This window comes from Saccopteryx leptura, chromosome 9, assembly GCF_036850995.1.
Source record: "Saccopteryx leptura isolate mSacLep1 chromosome 9, mSacLep1_pri_phased_curated, whole genome shotgun sequence".
NCBI lineage: Eukaryota > Metazoa > Chordata > Mammalia > Chiroptera > Emballonuridae > Saccopteryx > Saccopteryx leptura.
The window spans coordinates 60,305,232-60,326,500 of NC_089511.1; the positions used below are offsets into that span (position 1 = coordinate 60,305,232).

General features: G+C 38.7%; 1 protein-coding gene across 23 annotated transcripts in view; it reads right to left on the reverse strand.

Annotated features, from left to right (window-relative positions):
- Positions 1–21,269, reverse strand: part of ANK3 (ankyrin 3) — a 755,326-nt gene that overhangs the window by 137,823 nt on the left and 596,234 nt on the right. For all 23 annotated transcript variants that reach the window (XM_066348428.1, XM_066348429.1, XM_066348430.1 and 20 more), the window contains 5 exons: positions 14,432–14,629; positions 9,987–10,085; positions 5,215–5,313; positions 5,030–5,128; positions 4,431–4,526 (listed from right to left, as the gene is read on the reverse strand). In XM_066348428.1, coding sequence (XP_066204525.1) covers positions 4,431–4,526; positions 5,030–5,128; positions 5,215–5,313; positions 9,987–10,085; positions 14,432–14,629 — 591 coding nt within the window. The remainder of the gene's footprint in view (positions 1–4,430; positions 4,527–5,029; positions 5,129–5,214; positions 5,314–9,986; positions 10,086–14,431; positions 14,630–21,269) is intronic.

Genomic DNA, 21,269 nt, shown 5'->3' on the forward strand with positions numbered 1-21,269 from the left:
TTTGCAAAATCATTTTAACCTCTACAAGAATTTTAAAGAATTGTAATAGTGAAGAACAAAGGCTTTATTGAATATCTTACTGGCTCTGATAACTTTTTATCTACAGAGATTAAATTCATTCAAAGATAATGTCAGCATTACTTGTTAGAAAATCTTAATGTGGCCCTGGTTGGTTGGCTTAATGGATAGAGCGCTGGCCCAGCGTGTGGACATCCCGAGTTCAATCCTCAGTCAGGGCACATGAGAAGCAACCATCTGCTTCTCTTCCTCACCATCTCCCCATTCTCTCTCTCTTTCCCTCTTGCAGCCAATGACTCAATTAGTCCAAGCTTCGGCCTCAGGTGCTGAGGATAGCTCAGTTGATTTGAGCATTGGCCCCAGACGGGGGTTGCAGGATGAATCCTGGTAGGGGCGCATGCAGGAGTCTGTCTCTCTAGCTCCTCATCTCTCACTTAAAAAAAATTAAAAAGTACACAGTACGTAATGATATAATCATGACTTCTAAAAGTAAAGGGTGCAGAGCTCTAAAAACAATAAAAAGATACTCTTAATGATTTAAAGTTTTAGTTTCAAAGTCCTCTTCTTATTCTGAGCATATGAAAGACTATGAAACAAGGGAGGATACATTTTTAAATAAAGCAACTCAAAAAAACTTATGCCATTAAACTAAGAAAGGGAAAAATATACAGTATCTTACAGTAGCTCTTTCAATACTTGGTAAATGTAATTAGACGCCTTGTCCTCAAATATCGTGTTGAAATAAAGCACTATTAGATGACTCTTCTAGCATGTAATATTGCAATTGAACATTTTTTAAAAATAAACTTTTTATTTTAGAACAATTTTAGATTCACAGAAATATTGTAAAGATAGTATAGCGAGTTCACCAAGTTTTCCTTATTACTAACATCTTGCATTATTAGTGCGGTACATTTATCATAATTAATGGACCAATACTAATAATAAAATCTATATATAGACTTTTAAAGTTTCTCTCTAATGCTCTTTTATCTGTTCTAGGATCCCATTTAGAATCCCATATTCTCTTCAGTTGTCATTTTCCCTCTTGGCTGTGAGCGTTTCTCAGACTTTCCTTGTTTTTAATGACCTTGACAGTTTCGAGGTAAACTGGTTGGTCAGGTATTTTGTAGAATGTCTTTCCAGTGGAATTTGTCTCATGTTTTTCTCATGATTAGACTGGGGTAATGTGGTTTTGAGAGGAAGACCACAGAGGTAGTGTGCCCTTTTAATCACATACCATCAATATGACTTACAGTGTTTACGTTAACCCTCATCGCCTGGCTGACGCAGTGTTTGGCATCTCCATTGTCAAGTTCCTCTATTTTTCCTCCCAGCCCCCTTTCCATCCTGTTTTCATCCTAGACTTAAGCAGCAGGGAATTATATTCCATCCCTGTAGGGTGAATATTCTCAAAATTTATTTGGAATTCTTTTGCCTGAGAAATTTGTCTCTTTCTCCCTACTTGTTCAGTGATTTATTCATCAGTATGGATTCATAGACATTTATTTTATACTTTGCACTATACCCAATACTGTTTATTTATATTTGCTCGAATTGTTCCATCTGTAAGCATTGAGGACTCTGTTGATTCCTGTGTCCCTTTGACATATCCCCATCATTTTGTCTGTGTGCTTATTTATTTACTTATTTATTTGGTGCGGGGACTCCCTTATTTTTTTGGTACTCTGAGATCTCCCTAGCTCATCTTCTGTATTTCCTATCCTTGCTAGACTCAGCCATCTCTCCAAGGAGCCCTGGTTCCCTTTACTAGACAATGGAATTAGAAACATATATCTGCATGATAGATGTACTCTTCTCATCGCTACTCGGGGAATTGAGCATTTTAAACAACAGTTTACACAGCTGAATTCATATCCTTTGCACATCAGCTTCCAGACAGTCAGAGTTTCCTATCTTTCGCAGAATTGTCACATCATACATGGTGCTCCTATGGAAAGGTGCTTTTGAAAACAAAAGTCTGATTATAGAGACAACGGGGCACAGTAACTGGCTGTGCAAAGGTTGACCTCTGGTGGAGATTGTGCTGTGTGTAGTGAGTTTGGGATGAAGACTGCCCTCAATGGCATCAATCCTCCTGTAAACTGGATTACATGTAAGTGCTATAGCAGGGCTGACAAGGTGCCGTCTCAGCTTGAAGTAAAGTCTCACATTCCACAGTGCTGGGCTAAGTCTTAGGGACTTAAATGGACTTCTTTCTCAACAATGTGAGTACTTTATTTGGTGGAAGCCTCATTTCTTTCCTTCGGCCAACCGAATCTCTCCTGTTAGCATGAGTCCTGTCTTCCCTCTTGCAGAATGAGGTGGCTCAGCCCCGCACACATTCTGTATTTCATTAGGAATGTAAACCTCGATACCCTTCTCTTTCTAAACATCTCCTGAGGCTGTAATTTGACTTTCTTTGTCTGTAACTTAATTTTCTCCTAAAGCTTTTTTGGTATCAAGGAAACTTTTGCCTTTTTGAATGGGTGACATTCAAATAAGATTTGTACTTTGAATTACTCTATGAATTTCAATTCTCTAACACTGAAATAGAAGTCTTTTTTTTTTAGCAAGAGAGAGAGATAGGGACAGACAGACAGAAAGGGAGAGAGATGAGAAGCATCAATTCTTTATTGTGGCAACTTAGTTGTTCATTGATTGCCTTGACCAGGGGACTCCAGCTTAGCCAGGGACCCCTTGCTCAAGCCAGAGACATTGGGCTCAAGCCAACAACCTTGGGCTTCAAACCAGAGACATTTGGGCTCAAGCCAGTGACCATGGGGTCATGTCTATGATCCCATGCTCAAGCCAGCAGCCCCACGCTCAAGCTTGATGAGCCTGTGCTCAAGCTGGTGACCCCGTGGTTTCAAACCTGGGTCTTGCATCCTAGGCCAACACTCTATCCACTGTGCCACCACCTGGCCAGGCAAAATAGAAGTCTTATATATTTATTTCAGTGACTTCAAATCTTTTATAGCATAGTGACACTTGGCTATTGTTTAATACCTTATCCTACTCCCTCTCCTTCCCCACCCTAGAAAATGTCTATAAAATTAAGGAAAGTCTATAAAATTAAGTTTAATAAATGTTTTTAAAATTCTTTTCTTGAGAATTTAATCATAGACTTTAAGATAATGAGATACTCAAGAGATAATGTGGGAATTTAACTCCTACACAGACTATATCTTAAAGTTGGAAATGTGCCTAGAAGTAGGTAAAGGGGGATAAGTGGTGTTGAAAGGAGATTGACTTTGGGTGATGAACACACGATATTATATACAGATGATGTGTTATAGAATCATACACCTGAAACTTTGATAGTTTTATTAACCAATGCCACCCGAATCAATTCAATTAAAACAAAAAGAAATGTGCCCTGGTGAATAACCATCATGCTAGTCTATTAAAGCTATTGTTTTCTCTATTATGTATTATCAAACTTCCCTCTTGTAACCAGCAGGCTTATGAGTTAGTTTCTAAAGCATGATAGTCAAATAACATACAGGTAGCGAAGGAGCCCCTCAACTCATGTGTTTTATATGAAGCACTGTGTATACAAACTGTAAATGCCAATTTTGCCTTCATTCATGTTGGAAGGTGGTAGATGAGAAAAGGAGGCAGAGATGATAATTTGAAGAGTTGCAGAATCTTAAATGTACCATGCAGAGTCAATCTCAGGCCTGTATGTTGAGTCACGTGGTCAAGAATAACTGAAGCCTCGGCTATGGTGCAATATCTGCTCTTGATTCCAAAGTTATTAAATCCTGATTCAGTTTAAAGGTATCAGATGGGGTTAAAAAATAACTTATACTAGAGACCGCAGATTATAAAGGCATATTGGATGCAATAAGGCCTCCTGGTAAAGATTTATCTTAAATTTGAACAGAGTAGCTATTGTTTATCCCTATGAAAACTCCAACAGGTGTCTGCAAGGTGAGTGAGAGTGGTGGTAACAATCAATTTGATCCTGTCTCTGATGTTTTATTTTGATAACAATGTAATCTTTTATAAAATGACACCGGTGCGTCTATTATCATTTATGCGTTAAAATATTTCAAAGAACTAATTTAGAATTTTTAATGTTCTCACGTTGCCAAAGAAGGATGACATTAAAACATGTCTGCCTTCATTTCATTAAAACTTTTAAAAATATCAAAACAAATAAATGCATTTGGCTTTATATGGAATTAAAAACTCTCTAGTTACTAAGGCAACTTTTAAAGGGTATTTTTTTGGTGTCTTAAAGTTTTCTTAATACCAGAAATGAGAGTTTTGCTATGCTGAAGTGACAACATCTGGGAAGATGGCTCATAGCTTATGAATAGAGGAAAGAAGGCTCATCCCTAAAAGCCCCGGGAATACCTGAGAAATGGCTCTTAAGGTAGCCATGTCCAGCACCCACTACTTACCGTTGTGGTAATGGTCTCTTCTGTCACGACCTTTAGCGTGTCGACCACTGAGATGTAGCCAAGCCTCCGGGCAATGGCGAGGGCAGTGTTCCCATTCTAGCAGGAGGCAAAGGTGGACCATGAATTAACAAGTCACTCCACATGTCTCAGTGCCTGTATGCTTCTACATGTTTCACCTATTCAAATCCTTAGGTGAGTGTCTCATCAGTCCCATCCCATTGTTTCATCAGAGATACTCGTTGCATGAAACCCACCTAACCTGTTCCTACTCATGTAGCAGAGGCTGAGCTGCTACAGGCAGAATCCAAGAGGTCAATAAAGTCCTAAGTAATCAAAGAAACAAACTCATATTTCTTCTTATTATGAACTTCCTACTAGGTGGCAAGGCAATCAGTGGTTTTCAAATGTGAAACACTAATCACAACTCTATCTCTCTCTCTGGAAAGATCACAATATATTATAGTCCTTTCCCCTTCATTCTACTGAGTACTTGTCCATGCCTATTACTGAAAGTAAAAGAACAACACTGGTGCACAATGGAAAATGTAAGATTCTAGTGCCCAGGCCCACCTCTTCCCTAGCTGGCCCTTGGCTCTTACCACAGTGAGTTCATTGGGGGAGGCATTGTTCTGAAGTAGGACGTTGATTATATGTGTGTGTCCTTGCTGAGCCGCCTGGTGTAATGGTGTATACCCGTTCTGTAGAAGGAAGAGAGAAGAAATGAGGCACACTTCTTTGGACACAATTGGTGACTTGGATGGATATACAGGAGAAAGGAGTTTACCTTTGTCTTGGCATTCACTTTTGCAGAATGCTGGAGCAGGAAATTGACAATCTTTATGTTTCCATAGTGGCAACCCACATGTAGTGGTGTGTATCCCATCTGTAATTATATATTTTTAAAAACAAACATCATAAGTACACTTTCAGAGCAGATATCCTAAACAGAGGCAAAACTGTTACTTGACCTTTCTTTTTGAGCTGACAGAAATAATTTTCCCCTATAATAAAACAAACAAAAAACATCCTTGATAATTCTCAGAGCTAGTCTTAGGTATAAATAATAATACCATGTAATGTGTAAATAGTAATATATATCACTTCGCAAAGTGTTCTCTCTTGCACCAGCTGAATCCGTTCTCCTAATAGCTTTTCAAGACTGGAAGGGAAGAAGAAGTGATTGACAGCCGGGGTAGACTGACCCAGTGGCTTCTTGTTGAGGGGCAGAAAAGTGTTTTACAGAAAGGCTCGGACTAGAATTTACTGAAAACTTTATTCTCTGAAAGTGCAAAATCAAGGTTAAGAAATGAAGTGGCTGAATAATAATACAAGGCAGAAGATGACGATCAGAATGCATGACAGTGAGTTCAGGAGGTCTAAGAAGTTTGAACCTGATCTAGGTATAAACGCTCTAGTTAAAGTGTCCTGCCTAGCTAACTATAGTACCACAGCTGGAAAACCACTGATTAGACAAAGCAATGTAATGTTTCTCAAATGAATGCCTAGGGATGCCTGAGGGGTTATAAATTCTATCTGATTAGAAATATATAATGTGTGTATTCTATACAATGATTTTTTTGAAATAAGAGTATTTCAGATACTTTTCTAGATAGATACGTTGTCCCATACACAGCCACACAGATTCAGTGCCATGTCCAATCTCTGTTTATGATGACACTGGCAATTCCAGATTGCTAACAGGGAGAACACCAAATTTTTATCACAGTTCTAATGGGCGGGCACGGTAGTCCATGTTTTCAAGAGTCTGTATCTCATATGTGATGGCACTACTATGTCTTTATGGTGATTTTGGGCTGTAGATTGAATGCGTCCTCAAAATGAGTACGTTGAAACTCGATTCCCCACCGTGATGGTGTTTGGGGATGGGGACTTTGTGAGATAACCAGGTTATGATGGTGTTCCCCTCATGGATGGGATCGGTGCTTTATATGAAGAGACAGACTGGCCATCTATTCTCTCTGCTCTCTACCATCTGAGGGTGCAATGAGAAGAGGGCCACCTGCAAATCCAGAAGAGGGCCCTTATCAGACCACTGATCTTGGATTTCCAACCTCCAGAGCTGTGAGCAATGACGGTTTCTCCAGTCTATGGTATTCTTGACATAGCAGCTGAAACTAACGCCTCTGGCAAATGGATATATTTGATTTTGAGGAGGGGATGCCCAGACCATAGCCCGTTGTGGACAGTGAAGGCACTTTCCCAGGATGTGCTGCCATAAACAGCTGACTCTGGCCACACTTTGTTCCGTGAACTGAACCATCAGTGCAGCCACACTGACCAGACTCCTGTGGAAGTGCTTACCATAACTGCGTGTCTATGTGACTGACTTAGAGCCCCTAAAGCTACTTCATGACCAGTAACGGTGGTCAGAATCCACTTGCCTGTTTTGCATGGCGCTTCCCTGCCACGGAGGAATGCAGGATACTGCATTAGAAATCAGAATGCTACTTAGAGAGGGGGGCCTGAAAATACTTTTCTACAATCAGTTCTCAGCACAATGAGCTTAACTGACGGAAATAAAATCATTCCCAAGTTCAGTGGTAAAGAATCTGATCCCAAGCCAACAAACACAGAAAATAGATTTTTTTTCATCTGAATTTTAAGAAGCTCTTCAAGATTTTATTCAAGTTAGCTAAGCAATGATGCTTCTAACAGCTCTTGTGCTAAACACATTTTTCAAAAACAAATGTATTAGATCATTTTAAGTAGTTTAATGTACTCACACTCATACCTTCTCATCTACTTTTTAATTTAAGCCAATGAATTGAATGGTACCACACATTCGGTCTCTAGTCTCTGTGGAGCTGTCCTCTCTACCAGCGAGACTCTGAAAGTTCATGGGATATAATACAAGGTTATATATCCCATATCTTAACCTTCTTCACAAGGTTAAGAAGCCAGTCCAAACTTCTTTTTGTCCTGCTCTAGTCAACTATGGAATAATCCCAGCCTCACTTTTTTTTTTTTTTTTAATGTTGTGACCTTTGCTGAAAAGAGCAAGAAAGGAAAAAGAATTTTTAAGAGTCAGATGCTTTCCGAAGTGCATCACTTGTAAAGGGCAGGGAAGATACATATTTCAAAAATACTGTAATCAGTGCAAAAATGCTGACTGTGACCTGAGTTGGGCTGGGTGAGAAGGAAACCCTGGTGGAGACCTGAGACTTTAACCTGAGGGTCATGTATGCAAACTGGAAGCAGAAGGGGCAGGGACACCTTTCTTTCTTTCCAACCTGCCCATGGGAATCGCCGCCAACGTCCTGCCTGAATTCTGGTGCAGCCTTGGATGTGTTAAGGCAAAAAGAATATTGAAAACCTTAACCCTGTCCACATCTTCTAGTCATTTTAATCTAAAAAGAGAGAGGGAACCAACAAGTGTTTAAGTCTGTATGTGTACGTGTGCGTAAACGGAATAAAACAGGGCGAATACATTTACAGTGAAATTGCAAATTTCTAGAGAGGTCTTTGAAATAAAATGATTAAAGCTAAATAATAAATATATGCTAAATTCCATCTTTTTTTCTGAATAAAAATGCTGTTATTTATTTATTTATTTTTTTAAAACAGAGTTGTAACTGTTACAACCCTTGAGGATTTTTTTTTTTTAATTTTTAATTTTATTTTATTTATTCATTTTAGAGAGGAGAGAGAGACAGAGAGAGAAGGTGGGGAGGAGCTGGAAGCATCAACTCCCATATGTGCCTTGACCAGACAAACCCAGGGTTTCAAACCAGCGACCTCAGCATTTCCAGGTCGATGCTTTATCCACTGGGCCACCACAGGTCAGGCCAAAATGCTGTTATTTTCAAAATACAAAGTAATAAGAAATCATTCAGATACTACCACTGCTTTTATTGGGTTCTTCGTAAAATGCTTAGCTACCTAAGAAGATATTCAAGGCTAAAGACAACGAGATTTTTTAGAATGAGAAGTTTGATAGGAAAGTAGTGAAGTTTGGCTGCACCACCAGGCTACCAAACGTGGCCATGCAGTTCCCAGGGGCAAGCACAGTTCAGAAAGCAGGGCGGAGACTGCCTGCTTCAGAGCTCTGCCTAGGGCTTTCCTGGCCAGGGACCATTATATTTGCTTTCCCATTTTGACACAGAGTTTAAAATGCTTAAAGGATCTTGCCTGGTCAGGGCTCTTTCAGGCAGCTTCTGTCTGACCGAACACAGTATGTGTGGAGGAGCCACAGCCCTAGAGCCACAGCACTATCCAAACTGTGTGTCCCTGGGTCAGCTCTGTCTGTGCTAGTCCCTAAATGCAGTCTGCATTTGGTGTCTGCCCACCTTTCAACCTGGCTAATTCCTTGTGATGCTCTGTATTATGAATATCTCCACTGTCTGCCCATAGACCTCAGAATCTATACCACACACAGACATCGTTGTATTTGTAACATATTACTCAATAAGCATTCTTTTTTATGTCAAAAATGTGACACATAGAAAGAAAGAAGAGCTGTATTTTAGAGTAGATAAAACAAGTTTGATATGAAAAGGTACCAAATTAAGCACTGCAAGAGAATGTTCAGGGAAATGAGATTAATATGAATCATATCTTTGATGACATCTCAAAATATATTTTCTTATCTGAGCTTAAAATTGTGGTGTTATGTGAGATTAATCTATATATATATATATATAGATTTAAAAGAGCTACTTTGGGAGAGAGACCAGTGACCAGTGACCACACACACCAAAATGAATTTAGCAGGTATTAATAGTTGAATAAAAAAAAATTTTTTTTTGTATTTTTCCGAAGTTAGAAGCAGGGAGGCAGTCAGACAGACTCTTGCATGCACCCAACCGGGATCCACCTGGCATGCCCACCAGGGGACGATACTCTGCCCATCTGGGGCATTGCTCCGTTGCGACTGCAGACACTCTGGTGCCTGAGGTAGAGGCCATGGAGCCGTCCTCAGCACCCAGGCCAACTTTGCTCCAGTGGAGCTTTGGCTGCAGGAGGGGAAAAGAGAGAGATAGAGAGGAAGGAGAGGGGGAAGGGTGGAGAAGCAGATGGGCGCTTCTCCTGTGTGCCCTGGCTGGGAATCGAACCCAGGACTTCTACACACTGGGCCAACGCTCTACTGCTGAGCCAACTGGCCAGGGCTAATAGTAGAATAAAATTTCATTTATCCTGTTTCGTAGACATATACACACACAAAGTTAGAAGTTACAAATTACTGATAATTTTTCCTATGTGCATTTTTTTTTTACATCAGTCACAAAACTTAAGAGAGATACAAGCTTTCACACTTTGCTCTTAAAGAGCAGAGACTGTAACAAAGATCAATAGTGTTAACGCAGAAGGATATTGATGTGCAGCTAAAGAAAACAAACCAATACCCAGGTCATCAAAGATAAAAAGCACCTGGGACACTATAATCAGAGACTTGAGTGTCCCTTGCTTAGATACACATTTGAAATACTATGTATAAAAGATATGATTGGGGATTTGTTTTTTCTCATATACAATTATACGTGCTTAGATCAGAGGTCACTGAATGACACTTTGTAGGGGCACAATCTTTTTGTTTACCTTTGTCTGGGCATCCACATGTGCGCCTTGGTTTACGAGAACTTCAGCCACATTCACTCTGTCTTCTTGAGCAGCCAGATGGAGTGGGGTCAGGCCACTCTGCAAGAGTCAAAGTACCGTCATCTTCTAGGTGCGGGTGTAGGACACACAGGCATGTTTGAGAAACAGGTCATAAATTCCGGGAGAGCAAGGCTAGAACTTCTAGGTTAAACAAAGTCTGGAGAATAAGTTCATATACTAGCACTTGGGCAACATTGTTATCTACAGGCTTAATGGGAAAATTTTAAGCACTCAGAAGTGGAGGGAATGGACTGAACTCAGTACTCACCACAGACTCCATAATCAATAAGGTTTTCCTACACTTGTTTCATTAAGCCCTATTTCCTTTTCCCTTTGCACAGTATTGTAAAGCAAATCACAGGCATTATATCATTTCTCCTACGTACTTCAGTGTTCATGTTTTTAAAAATAGCAAAAGTATGCAATTTTAATACATTACTAGTATTACTAGCTTTGGCAAAAAAAACATTAAAATAAAAATCATTTATAAATTGAATACTGATATGTAATAATATTTTCTCCATTAAATATAATACTGAAAACTCACAAATATTTGAACCGAATGTATCCCAGAATATGTAGACTATGCGGTTGTTCTCATGGCAAAAAAGAAAAAAAGAAGAAATCATTAAGACTATGGCTTAGTTTAAAAATCCTTGGCGTTGTGAAATATTTTTTTCATAAATAATAATTAAGAGGAAGTGAGTTAGTGTAAGTGCTTCTACCTTATTTTCTTTCATCCCTGATGAGTACAGAAGTTAATACTGGAGGCTATCTTTCTTACACTTTACCATCTGTGCAATGAGAACATCAACTTGACTTATTTTTCAGATTAAAGTACTGAACCAAAAGTAGCCTCAGAAAGGGTTCAGAACCCTCTAGATGCTGCACATTATTTAAGGGGTTCCTAGTCTGTCGAACAAATTATGGACCCAGGAAGGGTAATCCGTACTTGACTTTTTAATAATGTCTACAGAATTTTGGAAGAAGCTCACTCAAACTGAATAAAAGGACTGATGTATTTTATTCACTTGAACGCCAAGCAAAATAAGCCAGGGCCCTAATGTCACCATCCAAACAATGACATCACCTTAGAACAATGTTCCATGTTCTACTTTAGAGGAAACAAGTATTATTAACCATAACATTTTGTAAGTGTCATGGTCACCTATTCTAAGTTTAAGATTTTTCAAAACTCTGACGATACTTTACAGAGCATTATCAGCACACTTTGGGAAATGCACTCTGACAAGTGCCCTCGACTCTCTCTCCTGTCCCCGTCTGTTCATGCATGCTGTGGGTTACCCATCTGCCTGTGACAGAGTCATTTCCAACTTTCTCAGGCTTCCTTCCCCCCGTCTTACAAAGGGCCTCATTGTTACATTTATCTACACACCTGCTCTATAAAGATCAACATAACCCTGATTTTAAACCTTGTTTTCTTGTCTGTCTTCCTCAAACCCCCGTGTGCTTCTTGCTGCAAATGTATGTTTAATCTCTATAGAACCAGTGTTGAGTATCCAGCTTTTAACCCATCTACTAATCGATGAAACCAAAAAAGCAAACATCTTTAGGTAAAACAGAATATATTCAATAAAGAAAAAATTATTTTTATATTCATGATTTTAGTTTAAAAGATTAAAAAAATAGAGTGATAGTTAAAACAGCCCCATTCGAGTTCAGAAGCTATTAGTTAATATTTTATGGGGTTTCAACCATTGGTTATTTTAAAAGTGGCATTCATTGGGAAAAGAGAGAACAGCACCAAGTCAGAGTCGCAACAGCTCTGTTTAACAATGTATTTGCTTTCTGAAGAAATATAGCTACTTGTGGGCGACAACAATCCATGTGAGGGAACAGCAACATCAAAAGCAACATCAAAGCAAGCCAGACACCAGCACTTTAGCAATAACTTAGGTTCACAGTCTCCTTTCCTTTAAACGGCTGGGAACTGCAGATTACCAGTAAGGAAAGAAATAAAGCAATAAAGTGTTCAGTTCACTATAAATTTTCATGAAAGTTAAATGTTTTTGGTTAATATTTACTTTATAGCAAGGAAATAAAGTCTAGGGTTACAAGGAAAGGTGGATGTGTAGGCGGCAGGAGTGGAGGGGCAGTAACTGGTGTTTAATACTCGAGCCGCGTAGGGAAGACGGACAGAAAAACTGTCAGAGTTCCCTATTGGATGATAAAGTTCTGCTGATAATCTGTTTTCACACGGGGGCTCATTGAATACTTTACAGAAAATGACGAGTTGAGAAGGGAAACAAAGATTTACAAAAATTTACACCTGCTATTGTACTAGATGGCTTCTTGGTTCTGCAAAGTTCTTGAAAGTTCCTTAAGTACCATGTGTTAATGGGAGGCCAGCTGATCTGCACTTGACAATTTCCTTGGAAGTATCCCTGCTTATATCTATGCAGGAAGGTGGCTGATGGTTGATGATGTATGTCTTTTGTTGTTCAAAGCTGCCTGATTGATGTCCAGTCTACTAAAGCAAACACTGATAAATTCTTTCTAAAGTATTTTCAGACAAAAAATATTCCATGATTCTAATGTGAATTCACACACACACACACACACACACACACACACAGTAGATGTTGAACCACTGACTGGAGTGTTTTAAAGAAAAGAAAAAGTCAATCACATTGTATTTCATAACAAACCTACTGAAAATGTTAACCTGTTAAATCAACTGTTGAGTTTTATATGGTTTCTGGGAGAATTAATGAGCTACAATATTCTGGGCTCACAAGAGAAAATATACTCTAGTTTAGTGGATGACAAAATGTACTTCAATTGCAATGGGCAGCTTCTCTACCTCATTTAAATAAGTTGAATTTTTCAGCAAATTCTTTTAAGGTTGGTTTATATACTGATTATTCAAAAGCTCGAGCAAATCTTGATTATAATGACTATTTGAAATTGCTTTATGATTCCCATTCATGCTGAAACAGGCATTCCTAAAAGGGACCTTTAAAAAGATATGAGAAAATCAAATTGATACTCCAGAAAAAAATGAAGTGAAAAAGTAACGATCAAAATGAATTTTCAAGATACTAAAAACTTCAAGAAAGGTTTTCCTGGTCTCTTATGTAAGTCTTTTGGTCTACAGATTTTGTTAAATTACAGCCTTGGGGATTTAGATTAGTGCAGAGTAAACTTTTTTCAAAATTGTGCAAAGTCCAAAATGAATACGATTACTCTTTTCTACTTAGAAGGTGCTGAGTGTTATCCAGTTAATCCTCATGACACTTCTGTGAAGTAAATATTGTCTTTACTTACTAGAGGATAAAAGGAGGCTGAGCTCACATAAATTGCCCAAATGGCATCTCCAATAAACCAGACTTAGGATTCAAACCCTCTGTGATTCTGAAACACTGGCCACATATTTTAAAAATAATTAAATTACATATTATTTATTCCTGTTAACTATTCCTTTGTTGAACCTCTACTTCAATATCTGAGCTACAGCTGAGAAACACCACGGCTGGACCATTACTAATTGGCGAGGCAAAGCTAAATGTCCGGGGGGTTAGATTATCAAGAATTTGGGGGCATTCTTGCAGGGTTTGCATTATTTGAAGACTTAGGAACATCTGTCCTGTGTTTTGGAATGATCTCAGATTCATAAGTAGTCAGCAAACCCTAATTCTATGAAAATGCAATGATATCGCAATATATGCCTCTGGTCAATTGTGGGTGAAATTTTCATTTTGTTTCATAAAACTCTGCTACTTCATATATATATATATTAATAATAGGAATGTCAATACAAGGATGGCAGTTTGAAGGACTTTGGGATCAGTCCTTACAAGTTCCTCAGAACTGCCAACTTCCATACAAAGACAAAATGTGAAAGCTAACAACCTTTTCAATCCATTGAATAAGATAGCTACTTTAAATTTCTGTTATTAAAATGAATTCTCTGGTGGCACTGTTTCCAATTTTTTTTTGTAACCTAGAACTTAAACTAGGACAGGCAAGGAGTAGGTGCTCAAAACATGTTTGTGGAATGAGTCAACAGGCTACCATTTATAACTCCTTACTTGCTACATTCTGGTGAGGGAACAATGCTGTTCTCTGAATTAACATTATAACAAAATTTCATGTTTTTAAATAAACTTTGTGGATTGCATTTTTATGACTATATGCTGCTCAACTGAATGACATTGCAATTATTGACCTGCCATTCTTTTATTGTTTAAACAGATCACTTACAAATGTTTGCTATGATAAATACTACTTCAGTAAACATCTTTGCAATATGACCCTCTACACATTCTATTCTATCTGGCCCCAATTTTTCATGCCTTTTTAATAACCTTTCTGGGCGGTAAGATTTGTTGTACTGTATACTTTGCAGAGAAAGAAAAGGTTACCTTATTGCTCAGGTTCACATTGGCATTTCTGCTGAGGAGCAGTGACACCATGTCCACGTGTCCTTCCTGAGCTGCAAGATGGACAGAAGCAATTCCTTGCCGGGTAACTGCGTTTGCATCAGCACCATATTCCAGCAGAGTTGTTGCTATGTCCATCTGGTTCTTTTTGGCAGCGATGTGTAGTGGTGTATAACCATTCTGTCAACACAAATCACTTGGTCACATGTCCAGTAACAAGATAAAAATGTGTGCAGTACATTTTCAAATAGTATGCCCCTCTTTCCATTGATTATTTTTTGATGGTTAAAAAAAAAAAATCACGATTAAATAAGCAAATACCGGTAAATCAAGCAGTGCCATTAATGTTCTGTCCTCATGTCTCCCACATCTAGCCAGGGAAAATATAATACTTATACACAGTTTAATGTAAGAGTCAGAGTACCACCCGTTTTACAAAAGGATTACAGGGTGTCTCTTACAGGCATTTACATTAGTAGATGCTCAAATATTTACTTGCTTTATTTAAACTGGAGTGACAGGAAAACCTACTAGGAAACAAGAACCAACATGAGACATGTTCAGATTCCTTCTTCCACCTTGAAAATCTTGCTGATGGCCATTTATTACTTATCGGTTGAAATTTTTAATTTTTATGATAGCCAGAATGTTATAATCTACCCCTATATGGTCCTTTGATTGCCTTTTTAACAAAACTTTAGTCTCTATGCTATGCTTCAGATGCACTCGTCCCCAAAACAACATAGAGCTCATGTTTCTGTCTTGCCTACTCTACCAAAAATACTTTCCCCAACATGCCCTCTGGGCCAGCTTCTATCAACTGAAGTTTCAGCTCAAGGGTCACACCCTCGTGAAGTCTCCTACATCCCCCCTCCCCTCCTACACCTGTTCCCCACTTGACTGACTCCAACCAAACTCCTGGAGATATTTAGTGGCTATCTTAGATATTTATTAGTATTTATTATTATTTACATATGTGTCTCCTCCTACTAAAATATAAACTTATTGAAGGTATGCATTGTGTTATATTTGTCTTTGTATGTCTAATATCTCACAATGACTGGAAAATCCTCAGAATGAGTCAAGCTTACTAGAGCTTTCAGAACATTCTCTGATCCTTCTCTCGGCTGACTTTAAATGCTCAGAGGCAATCAAGTTCCTTCAACAAATAATTAATTAGCTGTGCCCCAGGAGTCTTCAGAGTCCTCTGCCTTAGGGGACCCTATCCTGGCTCTCAGTCATTTAACAGAGAAATGCAAGATTATATTTTGATGTGAGCATGAATCTGACTATATAAAATATGCCAATAAAAATTAGACTGATTTTTATAGAATAGATGGTTTAGAGAAAAAAATAGAACCCAAGGATTTATGTTTGGGAATACGATCCATATCCAGACTCCATATCCAGACAACAGATCACTCACAATTCTTCCAAGCCACTTGGGTGCATCAGAAACAACAAAGGAGGCAGTGGGGCTCAATTAACGCTCATATTTGAGTCACTGCATGTCCTAGTATTAGAGCATTTCGCACTTGGAAAACATTCTTTCTGTAATAGATTGTAGAGAGATGATTTAAGCTGTTGGGTATCAACCCATGAAAATGGAAATGCCACTTCCAGACCCTTCTGAAACCAGCCTCTGCCAGAGTAGAAGATTTTATATCCCTATTTTTAGTTTTGAGCTATTGCCATCTGGAAACTCCAGCTGACCTGGGAGGCATTTGGTCCTCCGCTCAGACACACCCTTTAGTGATTGCCTTCAGAAACTAGAACTTTGGACTGAGCCCAACTCTACAGTGAGTGACAGGACGGGTGAGCCATCATCATCCCCACCCCTGCATTAAAAGGAAGATTCACAAAGTAGTGCATTAAAATAGGAAATCCGATTAGTCAATAAGTCTAACACTAGCTAATTAGGATGGTAAAGCAAAATAGAGTTTAGCTTCTTATCACCCATCTTGTCATTGTTTTTACTGCTTTTGCTCCTGATATAACTTCCAAGTTGGTCACTTCTCAAAGCCTAAAGCAGGGGTCCCCAAACTATGGCCCACGGGCTGCATGCAGCCCCCTGAGGCCATTTATCCGCCCCCGCTGCACTTCCGGAAGGGGCACCTTTTTCATTGGTGGTCAGTGAGAGGAGCACTGTATGTGGCAGCGCTGCAAAGCGCTGCATCGTTCACTTACAGTACTACTTCCGGTGACGCGGGGACTCACACGTCATGGCTCCGGAGCATGTCATATGACAGCACATCCGGTCTGCAGCTAAGGCGCCCCATATCACCGGAAACAGTGTGAAATAACAGCAGAAGTAGAAAGAAAGGCAAAGCACTATAACCATTACTACACAGTACAATGGCCCTCATACTCCCCCAAATGTACAACAACATAATGGCCCCTATAACCTCCCTTTGCCCAAAAGTCTCCCCCCACATTACTATTCACCATGTTTCCTCTATTATAAGAGCCTGTCTTATATGAATTTTACCCCCAAAAGATGGGGGCTGTCTTATTTTTAGTACCCATTGAAATACTGGTCAGTTTGTTGATTTAAATTTACTTGTTCTTTATTTTAAATATTGTATTTGTTCTCGTTTTGTTTTTTTACTTTAAAATAAGATATGTGCAGTGTGCATAGGGATTTGTTCATATTTTATTTTTTTTATAGTCCGGCCCTCCAACGGTCTGAGGGACAGTAAACTGGCCCCCTGTGTAAAAAGTTTGGGGACCCCTGGCCTAAAGGTAGATCACCTCTAAGATATGACAAGCCTCTTGATTACTTCTAATTCGCCAACAATTCTTAAATTTTAAAGCCACTAATCTAGAGAAGCTCTGGCATCTCTGTAATGCACGCTGACTCCAGACAGGTTACCCATTACTACTCGGGGCTCTATCTGAGCTCCTTCCCAGAAATACAAAGGAAAGTGTAAAGCAAGGGGAAAACAAATCATGGTATTACTTTAGAATGGAAAATTAATCTTAAAAGGCTTTAGAAACATTTAAATAGTGAAGAAATAGTTCACCTTTAGATCTATAATGGGATTTTTAAAGTTCCTCAGATCTTTCTAATTTCCAGAAAGTAAAATGATTCTTATTTGCCACACTAAAGGAGACACAAGCATTTATCAGAAGAAAAATACAGTAGTGAGAGATTCAACTGTAGAATAATGTTAATTTTTTTTCCTCCTCTTGATGTAGAGGACCAACTACTTGGCATGTGTGTTTCTTTATTTTAAGATGAAAACAAAAGCAAATGTAATTTTAAATGATCAAAAGAAACATATTTACATTACAATTTTCCATCATAGTTTTCCAAGAATTTATCTCCGCTGATGAACATTAACAAATATACTGTATATTGTATGAAAGAGAAATCTGACAAAGAATAAGTTAAGGCTCCTGTCCCTTCCATAATCAGTGCCCAGGTTATGCCTAAACTGAAGCCAACCCTCTTGTGGAGCATCTGCCTCAGGAAACAGCTCAGGCTAAAATGGATTACAGAAGCCCACCTACTTTTCAGATATCCCTATCTCAAATTACCTAAAATTACATCCTGTTTCTAGGACAAGTATGGCTAAGAATATATGTTGTCAATCCTACAAAAGAGAAGAAAGGGTAAGAAAAAAAGCATGACATAAGAACCAAGAATGTGAATTAAGGAAGAGTTAATTAACACTGAGGTCAACGCTGTCATATGCTAATCATGACCTGTTGAGCCCTTGTCCCTCATTGGTCACCACTGGCAGAATTCAGGAATTACTGAGTTCCCTGGAGTGAAGGAGGTTATTTTCCTACCCTATTTCTATTCTCCCTCTTAATAAATGAAACTTTGATGGTATGTTCAGATGAAAAACTACATTTCCCAGTTTCCCTTGCATAAAGAAGTGACCAATGAGATATAAAGAGAAATGGCTGGGTGGAGCTTCTAGGAATACCCAATTGTCTGACTTTCTTGTGTTGCTTCAAAAGGGACCTGACCTGGCAGCTTGAGGACCGGAAAAATCTCTGGAGGGAAAAACGAAAAGACTGCCTACCTCCTGATTGTTTATGACATGGGAAAAATAGTCTCTCATCAGTTTAAACCATTATGCTAGGCCTTTTGTTTAGCAAATGAAGCAAATCCCTAAGTGATAGAATTGCCTTTGCTCAGGATCAAAGTCTAAAAACACTGAGCAGGATCACTGCCCCAGAAAGTGGAGCTAGTTGGAAATGGGGCACAGATGGCATTATAGGGGCCCTTCTGCAGGCAACTGTGGAGTGTGAATGAGAAGGAATGTCCCTTTAGAACAGGGGTCTCAAACTTGCGGCCCGCGGGCCGCATGCGGCCCGCCGAACAATTTTGTGCGGCCCACAGACTAATCCACGAAGTTCAAAATATTTTGGATAAAATTAAGTAAGCCTAGGGGCCTACTTGTATTTTTCATTTCTCTAGCATCCTAGCTAGATATTAGCTTAGTTAACAGCAGTTGTGATGCAAACTACAGTTTCTGGTCGTTTTGTGACACTGAGTAAACTGCATGTACGATTGTGCTTGTTGTACTGATTTTTTTTTGTTTTCAACTGCAGTGAGAAAAGTGTTGCGTAACAGTTGCCTTTTGTAGACCTAGTGCGGCCCGCCGAATGGCTGTGATCTTGCTCTGCGGCCCACATGCTGAGTTGAGTTTGAGACCCCTGCTTTAGAAAATCTTATGTTCCATTGACTGTAAAAGATATGCTTACGGCAAAGGGGCTGTTATAAGGAATTAGTTCAAGAACTTTTTAACTCTTTGTAAAGGTGTATTGCAGATACAAAACCATGAATAAAAAGACTTGTTTAACAAATTTATAGCTATAAAAAACCTACAGATATACCAGCTATTGACTTGTTAAGAGTCATTTGTGGATGGAAAGGTGGAGTAGATTCATTTTGTTGCACTTATTTTGTAATGCTTGTCAATTCTAAACTGCTTGCTACTTTAGAATAGTTGTGCCCAAATAACTGCTTCTCTGTAAGAAATAAATACTTCCCTATTAATTATTTACTGGTTTTCTACCATGAACCTAGGGTTATTTATCATGTAAAAAAAGTGGCCTAGGTTCAAAGGGATATTAAAATAAATGGACCAGCATTAAATTTCATTACAAATTCTTATTATTTTAAAAATATATAGTAGTAAAACACACACAACATAAAACATATCATTTTGACTATTTTCAAATACATTAAGTATATTCACATTGTTCTCCAATAATTAGCACCATCCAGCTCCAAAATGAAAATCTGTCCCCATTAAACACAAACTCTCTGCCTGACCAGGCAGTGGCGCAGTGGCTAGAGTGTCGGCAGAGGACCCGGATTCAAAACTCTGAGGTTGCCGGCTTGACCACAGGCTTGTATGGCTTGAGCATTAGCTTACCAGCTTAAGTGCAGGGTTGCTGGCTTGAAGCCCAAGGTTGCTGGCTTGAGCTCAAGGTTGCTGGCTTGAACAAGGTCTCACTTGCTCTGCTGTAGCCCCCCACTCACCCATCAAGGCCCATATGAGAAAGCAATCAATGAATAACTAAGGAGCCACAAAGAAGAATTGATGCTTCTCATCTCTCTCCCTTCCTGTCTGTCTGTCCCGCTCTCTGTTTCTCTGTCTCTCACAAAACAAAACAAAACAAAAAACACAAAAAAACCTACTAACTCTCCATATCCTCTTCCTCTCAGCCTCTGACAACCAGCATTCAACTTTCTGCCTCTGTATAAGTGACACCACATAACATTTGTCCTTTTTTGTGACTGGCTTAATTCTCTTAACATAATGTCTTTGAGGTTCATCCATATTGTAGCATGTGTCAGAATTTCCTTCTGAAGGCTGAATAATACTTTTTTGTATAAATAATCTACACTTTGTTTATCTAGTCATCCTTCAAAGGACACCTTTTTGAACAATGCCGGCTTTCTTTTCTTTTCTTTTCTTTTCTTTTCTTTTCTTTTCTTTTCTTTTCTTTTCTTTTCTTTTCTTTCCTTTTCTTTCTTTCTTTCTTGCTTTCTTTTTTCCTTTTCTTTTTTTTCTTTCCTTTCCTTTCCTTTTCTCTTTCTTTCTTTCCTTTCTTTTCTTTCTTTTTCTTTCTTTTCTTTCTTTCTTTCCTTTCCTCCTTTTTCTTTCTTTTCTTTCCTTTTCTCTTTCTTTCTTTTCTTTCCTTTTCTCTTTCTCTCTCTTTCTTTCTTTCTTTTCTTTCCTTTCATTTTCTCTCTTTCTTTCTTCCTTTCTTTCTTCTTTCCTTCCTTCCTTCCTTCTTTTCTTTTCTTTCCTTTTCTTTCTTTCTTTCTTTCTTTCTTCCTTTCTTTTTTTTAAAGATACAGTTTTCTTAAAAGTCAAACATGGCCTGACCTGTGGTGGCACAGTGGGTAAAAGCATTGACCTGGAATGCTGAGGTCGCCGGTTCAAAACCCCAGGCTTGCCTGGTCAAGGCACATATGGGAGTTGATGCTTCCTGCTCCTCCCTCTGTTCTTTCTATCTCTTTCCTCTCTCTGTCTCTTTCTCTCTCTGTGTCTCCTCTCTCTAAAAAAATGAATAAATAAAAAAATGTAAAAATAAATTAAAAAAAATTAAAAAAAATGTCAAACATGGATTTTCGTTGTTGTGAGAAAGAATGTCAGAGTCTAAAATTATGGAAGAAGAGCTGCATTCCAATACAAAGCAAGTTTGGGGGCTTGACTTTAAATTGTAGATTATTTCATGGAGTATAAGTCTGGAACAGATGGGGCAAGAAATATTTGAGAAAGACTTAAAAAGTGATTCTGAGGAAAATTTCTTGTCAAAGATAACATATTCTGCAAATGAAGAAGGGGCC